The sequence below is a fragment of the Triticum urartu genome, chromosome 5 (assembly GCF_003073215.2).
Source record: "Triticum urartu cultivar G1812 chromosome 5, Tu2.1, whole genome shotgun sequence".
Lineage (NCBI taxonomy): Eukaryota > Viridiplantae > Streptophyta > Magnoliopsida > Poales > Poaceae > Triticum > Triticum urartu.
The window spans coordinates 297214969-297238849 of record NC_053026.1 but is presented as its reverse complement, the minus strand read 5'-3'; the positions used below and the strand labels follow the sequence as shown (position 1 = coordinate 297238849).

General features: G+C 52.2%; 2 protein-coding genes across 3 annotated transcripts; one reads left to right on the top strand and one right to left on the bottom strand.

Moving 5' to 3' along the window:
* The first annotated feature begins 878 nt into the window (after positions 1-878).
* On the top strand, positions 879-17370 carry LOC125508680 (DNA-directed RNA polymerases IV and V subunit 5B-like). The gene is made up of 4 exons (XM_048673449.1): positions 879-1270; positions 13655-13831; positions 14283-14396; positions 16987-17370. The coding sequence occupies exons 1-4, from the start codon at positions 1007-1009 to the stop codon at positions 17110-17112; spliced, it is 681 nt and encodes a 226-aa protein (XP_048529406.1). The 5' UTR covers positions 879-1006; the 3' UTR covers positions 17113-17370.
* Positions 17135-18997, bottom strand: LOC125508679 (two-component response regulator ORR9-like). Of its 2 annotated transcripts, none has more exons than XM_048673447.1 (5): positions 18729-18997; positions 18554-18645; positions 18376-18462; positions 18214-18284; positions 17135-17706 (listed from the first exon to the last, which is right to left on the bottom strand). In XM_048673447.1, exons 1-5 carry the CDS (start codon positions 18832-18834, stop codon positions 17367-17369), a joined length of 696 nt encoding a protein of 231 aa, XP_048529404.1. In that variant the 5' UTR covers positions 18835-18997; the 3' UTR covers positions 17135-17366. The 2 variants fall into 2 exon arrangements, with proteins under 2 accessions (XP_048529404.1, XP_048529405.1); XM_048673448.1 differs by having other exon boundaries at positions 18376-18459.
* Positions 18998-23881: the final 4884 nt, after the last annotated feature.

Sequence of the window (23881 nt, the reverse complement as noted above, 5' to 3'; positions counted from 1 at the left end):
GTTCATGAACACCGGGACAAATCTCACCGATTAGGGTTGTGCCTACATCATCGAGTCATAGTACCTGTAAACATTCACATTGAGAATTAATAAAGCTTGTGTTTGCCTAAAAAAATCTATTAACAACGTGCAGTTCTCTTGCATGGTTTGGGAAAGAAGTATTATAAGCTATCCAGACTATGTGCATCAATTGATATATGGGTCAATATTTTATTTTTCTTCTTACAAAAAAGATCTTGTTTAGAGATTTAAGCAGGTCGTTTGATGAACTAGTTCATGTTTGTTCAAGCGAGTTTAAAACACTAAAACCCTAGAGAATTAGATTATTTACCCAATTTTATTTTGTATATACTTTGATATTTTTCCTTTTGTCTTACCCTTATGTCACTGTTACTCTCCTCGTCCAAATTTATTAGGCCCATTCATATTTGGGCTAGACTTCGACTATCTATATGACTACAAGTAAAATATAAAGTATATTCCAAAAAAGTATATAATTTTATTTGTAGTTCAAAATAGATCTTTACGGTCTTTTTTTGTGATATACAGTATAAATTACTACTCCCTCCGTCCGAAAATACTTGTCATCAAAATGGATAAAAGGGATGTATCTAGAACTAAAATACATATAGATACATCCCCTTTTATTTATTTTGATGACAAGTATTTTCAGACGGAGAGAGTATTATATTTTACTCCGTCCGTTCCCTAATATAAAACCTTTTAGTTTTTTTCTTCATTTGTATGTATCTAAACATATTTTAGTATGTGTATTCACTTATTTTAGTATATATGTAGTTAATATTTTAAAATCGTCTTATATTAGGAAAGGAGGGAGTATTAGCTAAATTTACAGGTCAAATTAAAGGGTCTACTAAACCCGGACCCGAGGGAGTAGGTGGAATGGTTGATGCGCTCCCCGCGGTTGCCATCCTAGCTGAACGCGGCGAACAGCACGCCCAACGGTGCCGCCGCCGCCGCCGCCTTCGAAGCCCCCGCCCTCGTGATGGAACCCTCGTTCGATGACGTCCCCGAGGTCGTCGGCTGGATGTCGTCGATGGTCGACCGCGGCGGCCGCGCGAGCCAGGAGAGCCACCGGCTGTTCCTGGCGCGGCGCACGGCGCTCGAGATGCTGCGGGACCGCGGGTACAGCGTGCCGGAGTCCGAGCTCGCCCGCACGCTCCCGGAGTTCCGTGCGTGGTGGGCTCCGGAGCCCGAGGTCGAGCGCCTCACCTTTTCCACCTTCCTCGCCTCCGACCATTCCGACAAGGTGAGTTTACTGCTCCTTCCCCGGCTCTGTGCATCCATATTCATCGTCAATAGTACTAGCAATTAAGGACCGTCTTACAGCATTATTGCTCGTTAGCGCGCCACAGTCCAATTGGGCTGGGATAGACGAAGCATTGCAAATTTGAGAAATATAGGAGGAACAAAGAGAGGATTTCAGTGTTTTGCTCACCTTTCTTCATTGACTTTTTTTCATTAAACCGCGCATATCATTAATCAACAATCAGAATACATGTACAAACACACGCGACAACATCTATAGAAACTAGGAGTTGACAGACGTCCTGAAAACCATGCAGAGAGGATCCTGAGACATGGAAAAATACAAGAAGGTCCATAAGGATCCCTGCACACACCGAAGCTAACAATTGCAGCCAATATCCACCGCCGCGGAGGCGGTCGCCGGAGAAGAAGCACAATCTCCACCATCGCCATAATGGCTTTCTGAGTCGATGAACAGGCCTGCTGCAAGCAGCAAGGCACATGTCGCTGTGGCACGTCGACCGGGGAACATCCCCATGGTAACCTGGACCCGAATCCGCCGCATCCCATTGACGTAGTTGGGAAAGAGCGCCAGATCCACAGCCGTTGTACCATCAATCCCGCATCAGGAAATCCATCTCATCCCAGCCTCCGACAACAACAACAACAACAAAGCCTTTAGTCCCAAACAAGTTGGGGTAGGCTAGAGGTGAAACCCATAAGATCTTGCGACCAACTCATGGCTCTGTGGTAGGAGCTAGGGCTCTACTGGGTCTAGGCCGAAGATTGTAGGGGAAGGAGGGAGCGGGGCGAGGCTTGGACCGCGGCGGCCGGCGTGCTGGCGCCGTCTCGCGCGGAGGGAGGGGCGGCGGCGATGCAGGAGGCGGCGGCTAGGTTAGGGTTCTGGTACCTCTGGGAGCCGGGCAATAGGAATAGTCTTATTGCTTAATTTCTAAAAGAGTCTTACAACTGTTTATATAACCACGATGCTAATAAAAATAAGATAACTTTTGGGCTAAGCCCCTAACTAAACCTGCCCAGTGGGCCTCCTCCGGGTATAAGTTACCCTGGTCATAACATCTCTCCTCGCCTGCACAAACAACTCGTCCTCGAGCTGGAAGTCTGGGTGTTGGCGGAACTCGTCGCGCTGCTCCCAAGTGCACGTCGACCGGGGAACATCTCCACCATCCCACTGGAACAACAAGTACCACACCCCGCGACGTAGCTGGGCCTGCAACACCTTCGCTGGTCCGGGAAGGAGACGCCCGTCAGAGGTCGGAGGAAGCACGAGTGTGGCCGCCGGTGGCTCCCCACGGAAGGGCTTCAGCAGCCCCACATGGAAGACGTCGTGGATGCGAGCACCGGCCGAAAGCTGAAGGCGGTAGGCCACCTTCCCAATGCGCTCCAACACGGAAAATGGCCCAGCGTAGCGAGGGCCCAGCTTGCGCTTCGCGCGCGGGTCCAGGAACTGCGTAGAGCGGTGAAGAAGGCGCAACCACACCCAGTCACCCACCGCGAACTCCGCCTCACGATGGTGGCCGTCATAGTAGTGCTTAGCAAGCTGCTGGGCCTGAATGAGGCGTTGCCGCACCTCCGCAAGCATCTCGTCGCGACTGCGAAGATCGCCCGCCGCCTCCGTCCGAGCCGTCGCCGGGTCAACCGGCAGGATGGGCGGGGGCGGGCGGCCGTAAACCACCTCTAATGGCGTGGCGTGAAGGGCGGAGTGATAAGAGGTGTTGTAGCAGTACTCCGCCCATGCGAGCCAGTCCACCCAAGCGCGAGGACGATCACCTGTGACACAACACAAATACATGGCGATCACCTTATTTACCACCTCGGATTGGCCGTCCGTCTGAGGATGGAAGGCCGTGCTCAGGCAGAGCTTCACGCCCGCCATCCGGAAGAGATCACACTAGACATGCCCCGTGAACACCGGGTCCTGGTCGCTGACGATCGAGGAGGGAAACCCGTGGAGGCGGACGATGCTGTCGAAGAAGGCACGGGCCACAGACGTGGCAGTGTAGGGATGGCCAAGCGCGATGAAGTGAGCGTACTTGGAGAAGCGGTTGACCACCGTGAGGATGACGGACTTGCCCCCCACCTTGGGAAGGCCCTCGATGAAGTCCATGGAGATATCAGTCCAGACCTGAGAGGGCACCTCCAAGGACTATAGCAGACCAGCCGGCCGTAGTGTCTCCGTCTTGTTGCGCTGGCATGTCACACAAGACCGCACCCAGTCCCGGACCAGGGCCCGATCACCGGGATGTAGAAGTCGGCGCAGAGACGGTGTAGGGTCTTCTGCACACCCTCGTGGCCGGCCGAGTGTGCCAGCAGCAGAACCTGGTGACAGAGGTCGTCGTGGTCCGGCACGAAGAGCCGGCGCCCATGCAGGAGCTATCCATCCGCTAGGCGCCACGGCTCCTCCAGGTCACCAGCAGCAAGTCGCTGCCGAAGGAGCTGAGCGTCCGACGCGTCCGCGGTGGCCCGACGGATGTCGGCAAAGAGGGTGAAAGAGGGCCCCGAACGGATGCAGAGTGCCGCCCCATCGGAGTCGCCGACGGCTGCGTCGTGGTCGGCGTCGCGGTGGGACAGGGCGTCGGCCACGGTGTTAAGGCGGCCCGGACGATACTCGATGTTGAAGTCGCAGCCAAAGACCTTGCTGATCCACTGGTGCTGTGCCACGGTAGACAACCTTTGGTCCAATAAGAACTTGAGGCTGTAGTGATCCGTGTGAATCCGGAACGACCGGCCCCAAAGATAGGGCCGCCAATGGCGCACCGCCTGCACCAAGCCAATGAGCTCCCGCTCATAAGCCGCGAGCTAAAGATGGCGCGCGACAAAAGGCCTGCTGAAGAACGCGAGGAGTCCATCGCCCTGATGAAGGACGGCGCCGAACCCCACACCGGAGGCGTCGCAGTCCACGACGAACGGGCGGTCGAAGTCAGGCATCTGAAGAACGGGACCTGTTGTGAGGGCCCCCTTGAGAGCCTCGAACGCTGCTGTCGCCTCTTCATCCCAAGCAAAGGCCTCGCGACGCAGCAGGCGCGTGAGCGGGGATGCGATGAGGCCGAACTCCCGGATAAATTTTCGGTAGTACCCCGCGAGGCCCAGGAAGCCGCGAAGAGCCCGCAGTGAGTGCGGTGTTGGCCAGGCCGCGACGGCCGCCACCTTGTCAGCGTCCATAGCAACCCCCTTGGCCGAGATGACGTGGCCGAGGTAGGCGACTGAAGGCGTCCCGAACGAGCACTTCGAGCGCTTAAGATGAAGATGGTGCACTCGAATCTCGTTGAAGACGATGGCGACGTGCTGAAGGTGCTCCGCCCATGAGGCGCTGTAGATAAGAACGTCATCAAAGAAAACGAGCACAAACCGACGCAAGTAGGGGCGGAGGACGTCGTTCATCAGAGCCTGGAAGGTCGCTGGGGCGTTGGAGAGGCCAAAAGGCATCACCAAGAACACGAAGTGGCCGTGATGAGTCCGAAACGCCGTCTTGGCGACATCGTCCGGGTGCATCCGCACCTTGTGGTAACCCGACCGGAGGTCAATCTTGGTGAAGAAACGTGCCCCATGTAGCTCGTCTAGGAGCTCGTCGACCATCGGGATAGGAAACTTGTCCTTGAGCATCAGGGCATTAAGGGCGCGGTAGTCGATGCAGAAGAGCCACGTGCCATCCGACTTGCGGATGAGGAGGACCAGCGTCGAAAATGGCGACGTGGAGATCCGGATGATGCCCAAGGTGAGCATGAGCGCACATTGCCGCTCCAGCTCGTCCTTCTGTAGCTGGGGATAGCGGTAGGGGCGCACTGCAACTGGCGCCGTGCCTGGCAGGAGATGAATGCGGTGACCTGTTAGAGTACGTAATGGGCCTAATGGGCCCATTAGTCTTAGGGTTAATTAGAGATAAGGGTCGCTTGCTTAGGGGTCAAGTAAGCCTTGCTTGGGAGTCAAGTAAACCTCTCTATATAAAGAGAGGAGATGTATCAATCTAATCAAGCAAGAATTAAGAAGGAAATCCCTTCCCTCTTACCCGGCCGTGGGCAGAAAGGCCCCCGGCCGGCCCTCTCGCGCCCTCCTTCTAGCAGCGCCATAACAATTTGGTATCAGCTAGCTTCGGTTCGATCATGTCTTCACCACCGCCCAACCCGTCTCTTCTGCTGCCGGTCACGACCGTCGCCCCACTCCTGCCCGCGCCGGGATCTTCCGTCGCGCCCGCCCTCGTCGTCCTCACCCCGGAGGTGTCCGGGGTGCTGCGGGACCTAACACAGGCGGTCCAGGAGATCCATCTGTTCTTGGCCGGGTCCTATGGGCCGCACCCGGCTGCGCCGCCCATCACCGCCACCGCGCCGCCGTGGCAGCCGCCGCACCAAGCGGCCCCCGCCGCGCTCGTCGGGCTGCTGCAGCAGCCGCTGCAGCTGCCATCCATCGCCCCGTCCTGGTTGCCGTGGCAGCCGCCGCACCAGGCGGCCTTCGCCGCGCTCGTCGGGCTGCTGCAGCAGCCGCTGCAACTGCCATCCACCGCCACCACCGCCCCGTCCTGGTTGCCGTGGCAGCCGCCGCACCAGGTGGCCTCCGCCGCGCTCATCAGGCCGCTGCAGCAGCTACCATCCATCGCCCCGCCCTGGCTGCAGTGGCAGCCACCGCTCCTGGCGACCTCCGCCGCGCCCGGCGCTCCTCCGCAGCAGCCGCTGCAACTGCAGCAGCCATCACCGGTCAGCTCCGGCCCCGCATCGACCGCGCTGACGGGAGTCCCGATCCACCAGATCAAGTTCCCGCCGTCGCCATCACCGCTTCCCCAGGGCGTCCCCATCCAGCAGATCAAGCTTCCGCCGTCGCCGTCACCGCTTCCAGCTTGGATCACTACCCGCCACGTGTCGGCGACGGTGAGGCTGCAGGCTGCTGCACGCGGCCTCCTAGCGCGTCGGCGTGTGCGGGAGTTGCGTGGTCTGCAGCTGCCGCTCCTCCCAGTTGCGCTTCGCTGCGTAAAGGACCTCGATCTCGTCCGCTGCGTCGGGGATCTTGGGCATGCGGTTTCCCCCACGGGCGGCGGGCATGCTGTTTTCCCCGCAGGCAACGACCTCAAAGTCTGCGACATCAGCGGTTGGGGGGGGGGGGGCGCACCCCTCCTCGTCATTCTCCATCGCAAGCCCTCCACTCTTCCCTGTGCGGTGCAAACCAACAGCCGTCCGGCAGGGAGAAGGCATGGTGTCACCGACAGCAGCGCACCGCGTAGCACCACTGCATTCCGCCACCGGCCGCCGCGAGGGCGCCTCTGCTGGTCACTCTTGCGACCACTTCCAGGTGGTCATACACATGCACTCCTTTTGTCTAGGTGGTGTCCATGGGATCCAGGTGGCTGTACACGTGCACGTCCGACGTGCGGATGGTGTCCACTTTTTGTTAAGGGGTCCAAAATAAAGCGTCCCAGTCCATTTCAGGTTGAGAATAATAAAACAAGCCGAGATGTAAAAGGCTTCTTTTTAGGTGTTAGGTTTTTGTTGCGTCAAGTCATGGTTATAAGTTGGTTAGGCTGCAGCTCGAGGACAAGCTGCATGTCCAGGTGGGGTGTAGTGTTAGAGTACGTAATGGGCCTAATGAGCCCATTAGTCTTAGGGTTAATTAGAGATAAGGGTCGCTTGCTTAGGGGTCAAGTAAGCCTTGCTTGGGAGTCAAGTAAACCTCTCTATATAAAGAGAGGAGATGTATCAATCTAATCAAGCAAGAATTAAGAAGGAAATCCCTTCCCTCTTGCCCGGCCGTGGGCAGAAAGGCCCTCGGCCGGCCCTCTCGCGCCCTCCTTCTAGCAGCGCCATAACATGACCATACACCTGTGCTGGCGGAAGACCCTGAGGCTCGTCGAAGAGGTCGCCGTGCTGCTGCAAGAGGTGATCCAACAGTGGGTGCTCGGGCTCGGTGGCGGTCGCGGCCAGCTGAAGCTGCGGCGTCGCTGGTGAGGCGCCCCCAACGCCTTCCAACCGGACCCGGCGACCTATGCGCCAGGTCATCGTCAGGGCGTCGAAGTCCCAGAGGATGGGACCGAGGGTCCGCAAGAAGTCGACGCCGAGGATGAAGTCAAAGCAGCCCAAGTTGATGCCAGCGCACGTGATGGTGAAGTGCTCGTCGCCGATGGTGATGGGCACGTTCCGCGCCAACCCATGGCACCGGAGGCGGTCGCCGTTAGCCACCGTGACCCGAAGTTGCTCCCCGACTGTCGGCTGAAGCACTAAGCGGCGCATGGTAGCCTCGGGCAGGAAGTTATGCGTGGAGCCTGTATCCAGGAGGGCTACCAGGCGCTCGTCGTGAATCATCACCGGCAAAAGCATAGTCCGCTCGTCGCGGATGCCGGCAAGCGCACGGAGCGAGACCACGAGCGCCGTCGCCGGAGCGGGCACGGTGGTGGCCTCCGCAGGAACTGGTGGCGGCAACTCGCCGAGCCCGTCGGCGGGTGTGTCCTCCTCGACGTAGTCGACCGTCTCCAAGTAGAAGAGGCGCGGGCAGACGTGGCCCGACACGTAGGGCTCATCGCAGTTATAGCAAAGCCCCTGGCGACGTCGCTCGAGCTGCTCGGCCTAAGAGAGCCGACGGAAGGGCCGCGTCGCAGTCGGAGCGGTAGTTGCTGGAGCGGCCGGGGGCATCCGGCCCGACAGAGGTGCTCTTGGCCACCTCTAGCCGGTGCCGCCTGCTGCAAGGCCTGCGCGCGACGCTCGAAGGCGCTACTTAGTACATGGCCGTCTGGAGGTCCTGGGGTCCCCGAAGCTCCACGCCCACGCGCATGTGATCCGGAAGACCGCTGACGAAGAGCTCGGCCCACTGCTGCGCCGTCACGCCCGGCGCGTGGCATGCCAGGGCCTGGAAGCGGTTGGCAAAGTCCTGCACCGTGGAGGTGAAGGGGAGGTGGCCGAGCTCCGCCAGCCGGCTCCCGCGTATCGGCGGCCCAAAGCGAAGGAGACATACCTCGCGAAAGCACTCCCAAGGGGGCATGCCGCCCTCGTCCTGCTCGAGGGCGTAATACCACGTCTGTGCGGCGCCCCGGAGGTGATAAGAGGCGAGCCAGGTGTGGTCCGACGCGGAGCGTGTGTTGCCCCCGAAAGAACTGCTCGCACTGGTTGAGCCAGTTGAGGGGGTCCTCGGTGCCGTCGTAGGTGGCGAAGTCGATCTTGGCGAACCGTGGCGGCGTCTGGGTATGACCGTCGTGGCTGTATGGCTCAGCGGTACGAAGCAGCGAGGGGGCAAACGCCCGGTTGGTGGACACCGGGGGTCCCTCGTGGAACGATGGTTCGCCGGGGCCCGCGTAGTGACCCGCGGAGCCGGAGGGCCCGCCGTACTGCAGGGTGGGCGCCGGCTGTTCGCCGGCCGTAGTGTAGACCGGCGGTGGCGACGACGCGGACAGCCAGGCCGGGAGCGGTGACGACGAAGGTGGGAAGCGGACCTGCTGAATCGGAACGCCTTCTAGCGCGGTCGGGGCCGGCCCGGTTGCTGAGCGCGGCGGGGGGGGGGGGGGCTGCAGCTCTGCCAGCGGCTGCTGCATGGGGGCGATTGGCGCGGCAGGAGCCCTGACAGCCGACGACGGCCACTGTGGCCATGGCGGGGTGGCGGCGGGGGGCGGCTGCAGCTGCAGCTGGGGCTGCAGCGGCCCGGCAAACGTCGCGGAGGCCGCCAAGTGCGGCGGGTACCACGGCAGGGCCGGCGGCGGTGGCCCGTAGGGGCCTGCCAAGTACAACTGAATCCCCTGGACCACTGTGACGAGGTCGTGGAGGACCCCGGTGACCTCCTCCGGGTTGTAGACGGCGGCTGGCGGCGCGGTGGAGGGAACCGGCATCTGGGCGATGGGGGCACTGATGGTGGTGGAGGTCGGCAGCGGGAGGGATGGGGTGGGTGGCGGCGAAGACATGATCGCAACCGAGCTAGCTGATACCAAGGTGGTAGGAGCTAGGGCTCTACCGGGTCTAGGCCGGAGATTGTAGGGGAAGGAGCAGGGCTCTACCGGGTCTAGGCCGGAGATTGTAGGGGAAGGAGGGAGCGGGGCGAGGCTTGGACCGCGGCGGCCGGCGTGCTGGCGCCGTCTCGTGCGAAGGGAGGGGCGGCGGCGATGCAGGAGGCGGCGGCTAGGTTAGGGTTCCGGCTCCTCTGGGAGCCGGGCAGTAGGAATAGTCTTATTGCTTAATTTCTAAAAGAATCTTACAGTTGTTTATATAACCACGATGCTAATAAAAATAAGTTAACTTTTGGGCTAAGCCCCTAACTAAACCTGCCCAGTGGGCCTCCTTCGGGTATAAGTTACCCCGGTCATAACACTCTGGCACATGGATAGCAAGCTTCCACGCACCCCTGTCCATAGCTAGTTCTTTGGTGATACTCCAATCCTTCAGGGCTCTCTTAACGGACTCCTCCCATGTCAAATTCGGTTTACCCCGCCCTCTCTTGACATTTTGCGCACGCTTTAGTCGTCCGCTATGCACTGGAGCTTCTGGAGGCCTGCACTGAATATGCCCAAACCATCTCAGACGATGTTGGACAAGCTTCTCTTCAATTGGTGCTACCCCAACTCTATCTCGTATATCATTATTCCGGACTCGATCCTTCCTCGTGTGGCCACACATCCATCTCAACATACGCATCTCCGCCACCCCTAGCTGTTGAACATGTCGCCTTTTAGTCAGCCAGCACTCAGCGCCATACAACATTGCGGGTCGAACCGTCGTCCTGTAGAACTTGCCTTTTAGCTTTTGTGGCACTCTCTTGTCACAGCGAATTCCAAAAGCTTGGTGCCACTTCGTCCATCCGGCTTTGATTCGATGGTTCACATCTTCATCAATACCCCCATCCTCCTGCAACATTGACCCCAAATATCGAAAGGTGTTCTTCTCAGGTACCACCTACCCATCAAGGCTAACCTCCTCCTCACACCTAGTAGTACCGAAGCCGCACATCATGTCATCATGTACTCGGTTTTAGTTCTACTAAGCCTAAACCCTTTCGATTCCAAGGTTTGTCTCCATAACTCTAACTTCCTATTTACCCCGTCCGACTATCGTCAACTAGCACCACATCATCCGCAAAGAGCATACACAATGGGATATCTCCTTGTATGTCCCTTGCGACCTCATCCATCACCAAGGCAAAAAGGTAAGGGCTCAAAGCTGACCCTTGATGCAGTCCTATCTTAATCGGGAAGTCATCAGTGTCGACATCACTTGTTTGAACACTTGTCACAACATTATCGTACATGTCCTTGATGAGGGTAATGTACTTTGCTGGGACTTTGTGTTTCTCCAAGGCCCACCACATGACACTCTATGGTATCTTATCACAGGCCTTCTCCAAGTCAATGAACACCATATGCAAGCCTTTCTTTTGTCCCTGTAACTCTCCATAAGTTGTCGTACCAAGAAAATGGCTTCCATTGTCGACCTCCCAGGCATGAAAACAAACTGATTTTTGGTCACGCTTGTCATTCTTCTTAAGCGGTGCTCAATGACTCTCTTCCATAGCTTCATTGTATGGCTAATCAACTTAATTCCACGGTAATTAGTACAACTCTGAACATTCCCCTTGTTCTTGAAGATTGGTACTAATATACTCCGTCTCCATTCTTCTGGCATCTTGTTTGCCCGAAAAATGAGGTTGAAAAGCTTGGTTCGCCATACTATCGCTATGTCCCCGAGGCCTTTCCACACCTCAATGGGGATACAATCAGGGCCTATCGCCTTGCCTCCTTTCATCCTTTTTAAAGCTTCCTTGACCTCAAACTCCTGGATTCGCCGCACAAAACACATGCTGGTCTCATCAAAGGAGTCATCCAGGTCAATGGTAGAACTCTCATTCTCTCCATTGAACAACTTGTCGAAGTACTTCCGCCATCTATGCTTAATCTCCTCGTCCTTCATCAAGAGTTGGTCTGCTCCGTCCTTGATGCATTTGACTTGGCCAATATCCCTCGTCTTCCTCTCTCGGATCTTGGCCATCTTATAGATGTCCTTTTCGCCTTCCTTCGTGCCTAACTGTTGGTAGAGGTTCTCATATGCCGGACCCCTTGCTTCACTGACAGCTCGCTTTGTGGCCTTCTTCGCCATCTTGTACCTCTCTATGTTGTCTGCACTCCTATCCAAGTATAGGCGTCTGAAGCAATCTTTCTTCTCTTTAATCGCCTTCTGGACATCATCATTCCACCACCAGGTATCCTTATCTTCGCTTCTCCTTCCCCTGGACACCCCAAACTCCTCCGAGCCCACCTTACGAATGCAAGTTGCCATCTTCATCCACACATTGTCCGCATCCCCTCCTTCCTCCCAATGGCCCTCCTTAATGACCCTCTCCTTGAACGCCTGAGCTACCTCCCACTTGAGCTTCCACCACTTCGTTCTAGCGACTTTGGCACGCTTATCCCACTGGACACGAATCCGAAAGCGGAAGTCAGCAACCACCAGCTTATGCTGGGGTACAACACTCTCTCCAGGTATCACCTTACAGTCTAGGCACTCACGCCTATCTTCTCTTCTCGAGAGGATGAAATCGATCTGGCTAGAGTGTTGGCCACTACTAGAAGTCATCAGATGTGATTCTCTCTTTCTAAAGAGGGTGTTAGCTACAATCATGTCGTAGGCTAGAGCAAAGTTTAAGACATCTTCTCCTTGATTCTTAATGCCATAGCCAAAGCCCCCATGCGCCCCTTCAAAACCTGTGTTAGATGTACCCACGTGGCCATTGAGGTCTCCTCCTATGAAGAGCTTCTCGCCAATTGGTACACTCCTAACCATGTCTTCCAGGCCTTCCCAGAACTCCCTCTTGGTGTTCTCATTGTGGCCTACTTGTGGGGCATACACGCTGATAACATTGAGAACTAAGTCCCCAACTACCAGCTTGACCAGGATAATCCGGTCCCCACGTCTCTTGACGTCTACCACTCCATACTTGAGGCTCTTGTTGATCAAGATGCCTATGCCATTTCTGTTTGCAGCCGTCCCCATGTACCACAGCTTGAAGCCAGTATCCTCCACCTCCTTCGCCTTCTGTCCCCTCCATTTGGTTTCTTGGACGCAAAGGATATCAACACTTCTCCTCACCGCTGCATCAACTAGCTCCCGAAGCTTCCTTGTCAGAGACCCTACGTTCCAGCTACCTAAGCGAATCCTCCTAGGCTCGGCTAGCCTCCGACACCACTGCGCAAAAAAAAACAGCAACTATCGGAGATTAAAAGAAGACCTAATCTCACCGTCCCGGCCGGATGGTGAGAAGACCAGGCCATCAGCTTCTCGATGCCGTCATGGAGATCGTCGTCGTGTGAGGAGCAAGCCTAGGCAACTTTATTCGACGCAGTGTCATCCTCATCCTTCCGGCGCCACCTCAACTTTTTTCGACTTGTGTCAGGTGCATGATGATGTTACTAGGTTTCCAATAGCAGTTGCAGATTGTTGTTCTTGTGGTTCAGAATGTTTACGGTTATCATCACTCTGCAAAACGGGTGCAATTGATATCTTCTTGATACTAATATACCCCCTCTATCTAAACATCACTCTGCAAATGGATGGCTCAATTTAGCATGTATGTACTGAAGTTCAATGTTTACATAACGTTTGTGTGGGGTGGGGGTGGGGGTCTAATTAGTGATAGTTCATTGAGTTTCGACAGCTACCTTGTGCTGTCGGAACACACCCCACCATGTCCCCACATTCTGGCCCTAGCTTTGGGCCATGAGTGGCGGCATTGCCGTCGTCAGCGCCTGAGCCGGAGAAGAGAAAAAAGATCGGTTTTCAATTTGGTGATCGGCAACTTTAACCTAAGTAAGAAACAAGTTTCAACCAAGGGCTTTCACTCGTATAATCTCCACGAGAGAATCAATTTTGAACTCTCACACAAAAATATCAACCGAATGAATCACAATCTCTTACCTGGTGAAGACAAACTCTCAACTTTTTAAAATGGCACCTCCAACCCCCCTCCTCCGTGAAGCTTTCAGTCACTACAAAATTCAACTAAAAAGGCGGACTATAAACACAAAAATAACTATATACAGCACTCTACCTCATGGTGTCAGCAGCAATTGCTGGGAAAAGAAAGCCCAGATCTGCCCCTCGCCTCACCAACTCCCAGCGCAGACACCAGTGAGAATGGCAGCGTGAACGGGGAGGGACTCGACAGTAGAGGAGGATGCGGCGCAGCGGAAGGAGGCGGCAAGTAACTGTGGTGGCGCTGCTCTGCAGGAAAGGGAAAGAAACACGCGGGATAAATAAGGAGAGAACATAAAAGGGCGACGACAGAGGTGGTGTTGGCGTCCAGTGTTAATGCAGTCGAGGGTGGAGCCGTGTGCTCGGAGCTCGTTCACCCGAACATAAATTAGCCTTTTTTTGCATATCATATAGATTTAACTATGGTTTAACTCTTATCTCAGGTGAAAATTCTATTCTGTGGACCAGAACCTGTCAAAATCGCAACTATCCAGGAGATATATGACCAGATCGAAGGAGAGAACTTGTCCAGACTTATTTTGATATTGCAGGGAAAGATAATGCCTAGAGCTAAAGAGTCTGTTAAGGAGAAATTCACATTTAAAGTAGATATTTTTCAGGTTAGTTTTGTATAATTATTCATGGCTTTGTTGGAATTAAAATTATGTAAATGAACAACAGCATTGACTGTGTTGAAATTAAAATTATGTAAATAAACGACATGCCACTAAGTAAAGCACATCAACTAATTTGTATGTACATTTTTGTGCATTCAATATTGATGCTTGAATGCTTGACGTAGTGTAGCATACTCTATTGGTTTGAATCAGAATCCAGTGTACAAGTTTCTGCAAGTTATGCTCTCAACCTTGAATACTTATTCGCAAAAAAACCTTGAATACTTATTTGTAGTTTCACGACTTCTGTCATGTACAGCAAATGCTTAATCCCTTGTAGTTTCATCACTTTAGTCGTGTACAGTTGATGCTTTACTATACATATATGATATGTTATCTATATATTCTACATTATACACTTTATATTCAAACTGATGTGCTCCTCCAACTGAAGGTCAATGAGTTACTGGTTAACATTAGTAAGCATGCCCTGAAGCCCAAGCATGAAGTGTTGACTGCAGAAGAAAAGGCCAGGCTCCTGAAGAAGTACAATGTGCAGGATTCACAGGTACGTCTATCTATAATTTATTACTGATTACTAATTTCAATTAGGTGACAGTACTGAATATATTTATTCTAAATTGTTACAATATCCAAGAAGTTTCTTTTTGGAGAGTCAGAAGTATATATCATTTATTTGTTATAATTATATTGCCAAACAAGAATTCTTAAGATGGAAACACATTTAAAATATGTTTTCATAGATTGAAATATTTGGTCCAGCTTTAAGCTTTAAAAGTTTCTATATTTCTGTTTATTGAAGAACATGCAGTTTCTATTTATTTTTTTCTGGATTCTTTAGCCAGATGAGAACAGTTACCAGGTTGAACCAATATCTATTATGGAGAAAATATTTTCTAATTGTTAAAACAAAGAGTGACAAAACAGTCTGCACGTACAGTCTAGGGGTCATATGCCTGTCAGAGATACAGTGTCTCTCTTCACAAATGGGTATTACAAAAAATGTTCTAGCAACATTGAGTTGGTGCTTTGCATTTTTTAGATGATCTTCTTGTTTGATTTATGGTTTATCTATATTACCAGTAGAGTTAAAACTTTGGCGACTTGTACGATCATGTTTTTGAGTATTATTTACTGGAACTCATGCTACGTCCGCAGAACTAATTGACTATTTTCCATGTGGAAAAATTAGTCATTTGCCACTCCAAAGAGTGGTGACTGAGGATTTGCCGTTTTTCAAATCTGCAAGTGCATTGATGATTTTCCACTGGGAAGAGAGAAATAGATGAAAATTTGCACCTTCTCTGTTATTCTATCTTCCTTTTTCTTTTGCTCAAGATATGAATGTAAGAATACAATATTTCTCTTTGTCCTCTCCTACCTTTGCTTCTTCCCTACCTCCACATTTTCTCCTAAGGTAGCTCCCCTCCTGTCCCCATGCTTGAATACCAAGGAGGGCTTGATATCTCCCTTTCATCCCCTGTGTCAAATCCCCGCCTTGGAATCTCCAAATCCTGATTGGATTATTCTCCTCCATACTCTGTCCTCAACCCCACTCTCCTAGTGCTATACAATCCCACCGCTGCCACAGCAGGAGGCTGCACAGAGGCGACGGTGTACTTGTTCATGGACATGGCAAACCTTCATATACATTGGAATGCCAAGGTGCCCAACAGCTTCCCCTACCCTTGTTTGTTACGAAGCTCCACTCCCTGTCAAGTTTGTGACCCCCAAGCTTGGGAAGGAACTTTACTCATTATGGAGCCAGGCCCTCAAAAAAAAAGGAGCCACCGCTATCATATTCTGAAAAAACTCCCTTGGCCTCAACTTTGTTGGCGTCTCCTGCTGTGCCATGACTCGTCCAGCAAGCCCTGCAATTTCAGCAACTATGAAATGATGTCAATGTCATCAATTGTACCCCCATTTTCACCTCTTGTGGCTGACCTGGTCCTTTCTTAAGCCACGGCGATCAATGTGGCATAATATATAGCAGACAGCAGGCTGTTCAGTGATAAACGTGTCAATACTAATACGGCAGGCGGCAGGGCATTTCCGTGGTCAATGTGTCATACTATATGCAGGCTGTAGGGCTATTCATAGCCGGGTTCGCCAGCTGGTTAACTCCCAGTTGAAGATGCAAGAATGACAAGAAGAGAAGGTACATGAGTTAAGAGCTCTTTTATGTAATGAGTTGGGCAAAAATGGGGTTGAACAGGCTATCGGGTGGGTGATGTTGGGAGCTGGCTTGGAGAATGAACGATGGGGCTAGAGGAAAGGAGGGTGTAGGCCAGTTGGAGGTGGAAGAGGATAAAACGTTGGAAATTGTATCTCATCTTCTCTCTTTGTAGTGTCAAATCTTCAATTGCGAATCTGCAAACGGCAAATCATCGATCACTATCTATTTTCCCCATTTTTTGTGGGATCAAGTGTTTCATGCTAGAACTGTGATGTTATTTTTCCAGTCTTGCTGGCGTTGCAAGTTTTTTCCCCTGCGGGAACGATATTGCAAGTCGCTATGTGAACTATGTAACCTTTTTTTTGTTACATCCTGCTGGATGTCACTATTTCCTTCACAGATCAGCCTGGCTGTTGCCTATTGGTCTGCATGTTAGTTCCTAGTATGTGCTTGATTGTGTTTGCAACATGAATGTGGCTGAAGGAAGATCACAATCCCTTGTTGTGCTTGGATGCGATGATGGAGACCATCATTGATACATTTTACCATCCTGACCACTTGCGTCTCATAGACATATCATGCTGATAATTTTCTGATTTGCCATAATTTTTTTGTGAGGTTGCCATATTATTTGTGTTCTTATTTGGTTTTGTTTAAACTAGAACTTTGATGTATTACCCAGTTTAAGACATTTAGTATTTCCACACACTAACTGATTGTGCTGTTACCATAAAAGAATTGAAGATAAGTATATTAATGTCTTAGTCGCTGTGGGGCATAGCTCATTATCCTTTTGTCTGCCTGTTGGATTTTTCACATGCCTAAAATGCCAAACTGCATTTGTTATTACTCCTCATCAAGTTCTTTTTGCATGAACCTTCAATTTCTTAAAATCCTCATCAAGTTGTTATATAGTTATTTTTAACCACAGTTTGCTGAAAATGGTGCTTTTATCTTTCAGCTCCCTCGCATGCTAGAGACCGATCCTGTTGCTCGCTACTATGGCCTCGGCAAGGGAACCGTGCTTAAAGTTACATATGACAGTGAGCTTACTGGGAACCATGTGACATACCGATGTATTTTCTGAGGGCTGCATGTGTTTCCATGGATGAAAGGTGTAGCAAGCTGTTTGTAAAATCGTGTTAGCTCTATGCTGATTCATTGGCCTGAAGGTATTTGGGACTTCAGGCGTGTTACACCGAGCATGGTCGACTGGATTCAAGCCGTATCCGTTTACTAGAGCTAGCATAGGTTTTACATACAAATCAGATGTCAGAAACCTGATTAAGATGAAGAACCAAGAAAGGAAAAAAGATTGACTGTCAAACAATCTTTCTTCAGCTAACAACTGTGGTTTGGTCTGCTTGTCTTGGGTAAAATTTCGTCATCTGCCGCCTTTCTCTTGCGGATGTTGCTGCTATCACCAGTGCTGTTATCTGTGGGGTTACTGCTGCTGATGGTATCGCTGCTGCTGTTGTTTGTGGGGTTACTGCCGCTAATGGTGACGGTATCGCTGCTGCTGCTGTTGTTTGTGAGGTTGGTCTCGCTGTTGCTTAGCAGGTCTTCGTCCTGGTGGCAGTGCTCCTTGCATCTGCTTTTCATTATGTGGGGCTTGAGCTTGCTCATGTCTGATAGCCGTACTGGTTTTAGGAAGAACTCATTTGCTCCTTCCTCCAGGCATCTGATTCAGAACAAACAAAACCGTAATTGTCAGAGTTCATTCTAAGATCCTACTACTATATTTCTTTACAGCTTTATTTATGTCCATATATTTGGGTTTTTACTCCATATGCGCCGATAGAAATAGACAAGTGGCACTGGTGAGTTGTCTGCTACTATAACCCTTTTTATATAGAGATAATCGACTCGAAAGATCGACAACCGTATCATTCCATATCTTTACTATTTATTTGACACTAAATATTTCATGATAGAATATTAGCACGACGTGAGCTGGGTGGGGGTTGTTCCTTTATTAGAAGGCATGTGACCCCAAATCAATAAAGGATTCCAAGAGATCTTGGTGTCTAAATTTAGATCAAGGTCTATCAAACATGTAGTAATAACAGATGAGACTATCTGAATCTTTTCTAACGGTGGTTCAGCTATAAAGTTTCTAAATCAGCACCATCAATAATCAATCTGGTTTCCAAAACAAACAAGATTTTGGGTCCGTAACCGTGCTCACCTGTTGATTCTGGAAGGTATGTTCTCCGATGACATGATCACAACCGGGATGTCCCTGAAAGACGACGACTCCTGATTCAACAAAAGCCAGATGGAGACCATTAGCCACCATGCTCTTCAGGCTTGAGCAGACCAAATCAAACTAAAAAAAAAGGGCTGGTACCTTGATCTTCTTGAGCAGATCGTACCCTGTCATCCCAGGCATGCAGTAGTCGGTGATGATGAGGTTCACGTTCACCTCGACGTCCTGCTTAGGACCAAACCCAAAATTAATCAATCAGAAACAGTTTCAGAGCACTAGTACTGTGGCTGCGCACATGATAGACCATCTGTCTTCTTACCAGTTGGTCCGCATGGACAGAAGAAATGGAGGCGTCCTCGCCATGGAGCCCCAAGAACTCGAGAGCCTTGGTCCCAGAATCCACGGTGGTAACTGCGGAAACAGAGACTCTGCCTCAGATGCCATGGCATAGCAGGAACACAACTTCGTATGCTGCAAATGAAATTGATTGATACCTTGGAAAGAAGATGTCTTGAGGAGCCTCTCAATGAGCTTCCTGTCGAGGACGCTGTCATCCACGGCCAAGACATGGAACGGAGCCTCCGCGATCGCCACCGCCATCGGAGAAGAAAGAGAGAGCGTGTGTTTTGTGTGATGGAGGAGGATGCTATGAGGAGAAAGCAAGGATGGTAGAGTTAAGGCAGGAGGTGTGTGCGCTTGGCATGAGAGAGAGAGAGAGAGAGAGAGAGAGAGAGAGGGGGGGGCTTTCCAGGAGCGTGTGGGTGGAGTCGAGTTTATATGCACCGGAAGCACATGAGAAAGGATTCCAGGGAGATATGGGGTGGGGAAAAGGTGGGTGGAGAAAACAAGTGTGATGACCAAAGGAAATCCCGCCTCATGGAAAGCAAGATCCGGGCCAGATTTCCCCCAAATCTTGCCATGAATTGACTCCACCATAGAATAGACCTGGCAGGCCCATCAGCCACAGCAAAGCCATGGTCCACCATTTTCTCTTGTTCCCTTCCCTTTCTTTCTCGTTTCCTGGCCTGTCCTCTTGCTCGGCTGACCTGAAAGGAAGATTTGGGGTCGCTTCTGGCGATTTGGTAAAGCGGAGAAAAGATGAGGAGATCTTCCACAGGTGTGACCTTGCGGTTTGATGCGCGTCCATCTCATCTGTTGGTTTTTTCCCCTTCCTTTCCCTTCCCTGTATAAAATCTGTTGGTGGTGCATCACTAGTTGGTTCCTACCCGGGACGTCGAGTCTGCAGTACAGACGTGTTACGACCAGCTGCGAGTTATGTGGCTCCACATAATAGTATGCGGTGTTGCCAATCAGTGGCAGTTCACTTGAAAGGGTGTGGGCGATGATGTTTCTTTTTTAACTCTCTGCAGTGAACAAACATAGCAAATCTGACGGCTTTGGGTATTAATTTATGATGTTGCGAGTATGGCAATTTCCTTCGGTAGATTGTGTCTTGAAAGGTTGTGGGCGATGATGTTTTGCTACAAATCTGACGTTGGATTTTTTAGCATGACAAATCCCTGATGTGCTTAGTCTTTTTTGCCAGGACTTGATATGCTTGCTGAAGAAAATTGTCATGCTCACGACAATATAATTTGTCATTCCGAGCATCATATTTGACATGCTTAAAAGTCCACCGTTAGATTTTTAATATTTCCGATAGAAATTAGAGGTCATTACCCCTTAATAAAAAAACGAGTGCCTATTCATCGGGCACCCGGGAAAAAAACCAGTGTCAATCGTTAGATGACCATCTAACGACCAAGATCGTGCGTGGAACTATTCCTGTTCAACCTTCACATGTAGCCGGTCGCGCTTCTCATTACCCCGCCCTCCCTTAACCCGCGGTGCTGCCTCCACCCCTGGCCATCCCTTAAAGGTCTCGAGCAAAAAAAAATCCGCCAAGCCCGCAACCCTCCCCCCTCCCCTCACCCTAAACATAGGGCTAAAATTCAACATCTGCATGTAGTTTGGTTGCCTGCATTAGGCTTCCTGCATCAAGGAAGCAATTTCTACTACGTTTTTTGGTTGCCCGTGTCGCTGTTGTTAGACAAATAGCATGTTGTTTGGTTGCAAACGGCATAAGGTGTGACTTCACACTAGTGGTGACCTTACCACACACACTAGTTGAACAACGTCTTGTTCTAGCTAGGAAACAAATGACAGTTTATCTTAACTATTAACAAATGGCAGTATAAATTATTAAGAGCCATATGGCTGAATAGGAGAAAGTTCATCGATGCTAACTAGGTGGCAGTCCATCCTCTTCTTCTTCTTCTTCTTCTTCTTCTTCTTCTTCTTCTTCTTCTTCTTCTTCTTCTTCTTCGTCTGACCTCTACTATCCTACATTGTCTGAGCCCACTCCAATGTTTTGTTCTCCACGCTTCATTGTTAAACGTCTCCACACCATGGCCAGAGCTGACCACATCATCGGGCATCATATCTTCCTCGCCCGGCACAAGTTCATCACAACCCCATTGTAGGATCTAGTTATAAAGGATTGAACATGAAAGAACAAGCTTAAATTGGGTCGGGTAAGGGTGGAATGGCTTTTGATGCAGGATCTTAAACCCATTCTTCAGAGGTCCAAATGCCCTCTCAACCCTAACTCTAAGGTTGTAGTCTCTGAGATTGAACAGTTCCTGAGGAGTCCTAGGATATTTCCCACCAGAGGAATCGCTCAGATGGTACTGGTTTTCCTGAAGGGTGGAAGAACACATGTCGACATGCATAACCAGCATCTCCTAGGTAGAACTTGCCATCGGGTCTAATCATGTTGTCACTTAGAATGTTGGCATCATGTGCTAATCCTCCCCAGCCAGCCAGCACATATGTGAACTTCAAATCGAAGTCAACAGCAGCAAGCACATTTTGGCTTGTATAGTGCTTGCTCCCCCTGCATGCTGCAGATTATGACCTCGACACTCTGAGAGTGACATAAGTACCATCTATTGCCCCAATGCAATTCTGAAATGGCATTGCAAGATGGTGTTATGGCTATAACAGAACAATACAAGCATATCAAGGCATCAACTACGTATTGTGCTCACCTTGAAGTATAGATACCATCTTGGGCTAGTGCGAATCTTGTTAGGAGTCCGACCGGTTTGTGACCTGATCATCTCTCCTCCGAGTTCCCCAACAACATACAACACTTGCCTAAAGTACCTGGAAATGGTCTCCATTGATCTCCTGAATGTGTTGTGCATAACCCTGAACCTCTGGCTATGACCTACAACATGCAGGAACATGGCAACTTGCTCTTCCATAGTGGTGTGGATGCTATCTTGTAGCAACCCCCTGCTCCTGAACGTTTGCACAAGCCTGGCGAAATATGCTCTTTTCATTCGAAGCATCCACGGGCCTATGTGTCGTTACGGTTGTAGATGTAGTTCATATTCACTATCCTCTCCCGATCTCGGATTAACATGGACCATACTAGATGACAAGTTTGTCATTCTGACGACCAACTCTCTTATGGACCAACAAGATCCAGGCCCGAACCACAGCTATCAACGATGCTGCCTGGACTACAAGCTTCATCCGTTCATCCACAACCTAAGCGACATCCATTGTGCGGTCAACAATGGTGCAACCGACCCTAAACGGTCCTAAGAAATGACCTAACAGAGGAGGGGGGTTGTATGCTACTTACCAGCTCAGGGTCGAGGTGGGGGGAGGGGGTATGGCTGAGACGAGGATAGCCGGGCGGAGTCAAAGAAGAAGGGGACTACAAGCTTCCACCAACGCCGCCGCTGCCGCTTCGATGGATCTGAGTCGTCATCGCCACCGATGCCCAGAATAGAGGAAGGGCTTGTCCGAGAGCCAAGTTGAGTGAGTAAATGGGGGAGGGGGCGAGGCTATATTTTGTGCCATCCCGCTTCCGTCAATTTTCGTCTCCAGCCATCTCCGTCCGAATCTCTCCTGCATCGTGCCCTACGCCGGGATGAGGTTTTGCGCTGAAAACGGCCGATTGAAGTGTTTCCAGCGAGCCAGACTCCGTGGTGCTTTAAGCATTATGCCGATGCGAGCCAGACCTCCGTGTACGCAACCAAACAGACTGTTTTCATCCCGCCCGGACTTGGTTGGGCTGTATGCAACTAAACGCGTCCCTAACTAATAACAAAAAATGGACCAGGGCAAATCACGTTTTCAGGTACCAACGAATAGCCAAACCGTAAATGAAAGAAGATTCTCCTCGTGGGAGTTGATCATATCTTCCATGATTCTGTTTGTGTAAAATCCTCGCAGCTGTACTGCATGCAGCTGGTTAACTGAAGTCAGCATATGTGAGCTGAGCTGAGGTAGCCACCGCCTGGAGTAGATAGAAGATAAAAAATCGGCTTGGCAACCTGCACATCCTCGGATTAGGAGCTGCCATCCATGTCGCAACCCGACGATCGACGCCCCCCCGATCGCATCCCATGATCGGAGGCCGAAGCGGCTTCGAGGATCCGGGCGCGTGGGCCTCGTGATATCGCGTCGCTTTCCACCCCCCGACGATCTGCTTCTTAGGCCAACTTCACCGTACGACCCTAAACAAACGTCCGCTTTGTTCAGATTTCGTTCGTTTGAGATAGCAATGGGTAGCACCGGCTCGTGTTGGAGGCACCCAGCGCAGCTGACTATCCCAAAACGTCCGCCTGCACTTCGGCCCACGTCTGCGCCTCATCCGCCCACAAGCTCGCGCTCTCGCTCTCGCCGCGCCGCATCAGTGCTTGCCGGGGTGTAGTAACAACACCCGAGCTCGCCCGCGCGCCCGTACCTGCCCACCCAACTGCCCGGTCACGCCGCGCTCGCTGGCACAGATGCCGCAGCTGCTCGCCCCGTGCTTCGCCTGCTCGCCAGCGCGGAGGCTGCAGCAACAGCCGCACCCGCCCGCAGCCCACGCGCTCCGCGCCTTGCCGGGGCGCTCGCCCACGCGCGAAGTTGCGGCACATGCAGCAGCGACGGCGGCTGGCTAGCTAAGCTAGCTAGCTAGCACACGCACGCCTGCTAGCACACGGCGCCTGCTAGCACGCGCAGCTGTGGCCGCGCGTCCGCCTGCGCTCGCCGGCCGCCCGCGCTCGCCAGCCCCGCCGTTGCCGAGCCTGCCGCGCGGTAGCCTGCGCCGCCCAGCCCCGCCGTCGCCTAGCCCGCCGCGCCGAGCCTGCAGTAGCGCCGGCCTGCGCCGCCGCGCCCGCAGCGCCGGCCCGTGCCTCCGCCTACCACCGCGCGCGCCCCCATGCTTGCGCGCGCCCTCGCCCGCACGCCGCGCCGGCCGCGCAGCAGCTCGCGCTCGCCCTCGTCCGCGCCCTCGCGCCGAAGCTCGCCCGCGCAGCAGCTCGCGCTCGCCCTCGTCCGCCGTCCTCGCCCGCGCCATCACGCCGAAGCTCGCCAGCTCGTCGCGCCGGCCGCGCCGCACCTCGCCCTTGTCCGTCGCCCTCGCCGTCACGCCCGCAGCCGCGCGCGCCGTCGTGCCCCTCCGCCGCGCCGTGCTGTGCACGCATGCCGCTGCGCACCGTCGCCGGGTGCGGCCTTGCCGTCGCCGGGGCCCCGCTCGCCTCACCCGTGCTAGCCTGCGCATCCATGGCCCGGGGAAAAAGAGATAAAGGAGGAGAGAGGGGATGGGTGGGCAGATGGGCCCTTTTTATTTGTATGACAGGTG

Excerpts from the sequence above, each read along its gene's own strand:
- LOC125508679 (XM_048673447.1), bottom strand. The coding sequence starts at position 18,834 with ATGGCGGTGGCGATCGCGGAGGCTCCGTTCCATGTCTTGGCCGTGGAT. Across the intron at positions 18,285-18,375 it reads ATCTGCTCAAGAAGATCAAG|GAGTCGTCGTCTTTCAGGGA; the intron begins GTACCAGCCCTT and ends TTGTTGAATCAG. Across the intron at positions 17,707-18,213 it reads ATACCTTCCAGAATCAACAG|ATGCCTGGAGGAAGGAGCAA; the intron begins GTGAGCACGGTT and ends GTTCTGAATCAG.
- LOC125508680 (XM_048673449.1), top strand. The coding sequence starts at position 1,007 with ATGGAACCCTCGTTCGATGACGTCCCCGAGGTCGTCGGCTGGATGTCG. Across the intron at positions 13,832-14,282 it reads TTAAAGTAGATATTTTTCAG|GTCAATGAGTTACTGGTTAA; the intron begins GTTAGTTTTGTA and ends CTCCAACTGAAG. Across the intron at positions 14,397-16,986 it reads ACAATGTGCAGGATTCACAG|CTCCCTCGCATGCTAGAGAC; the intron begins GTACGTCTATCT and ends TTTATCTTTCAG.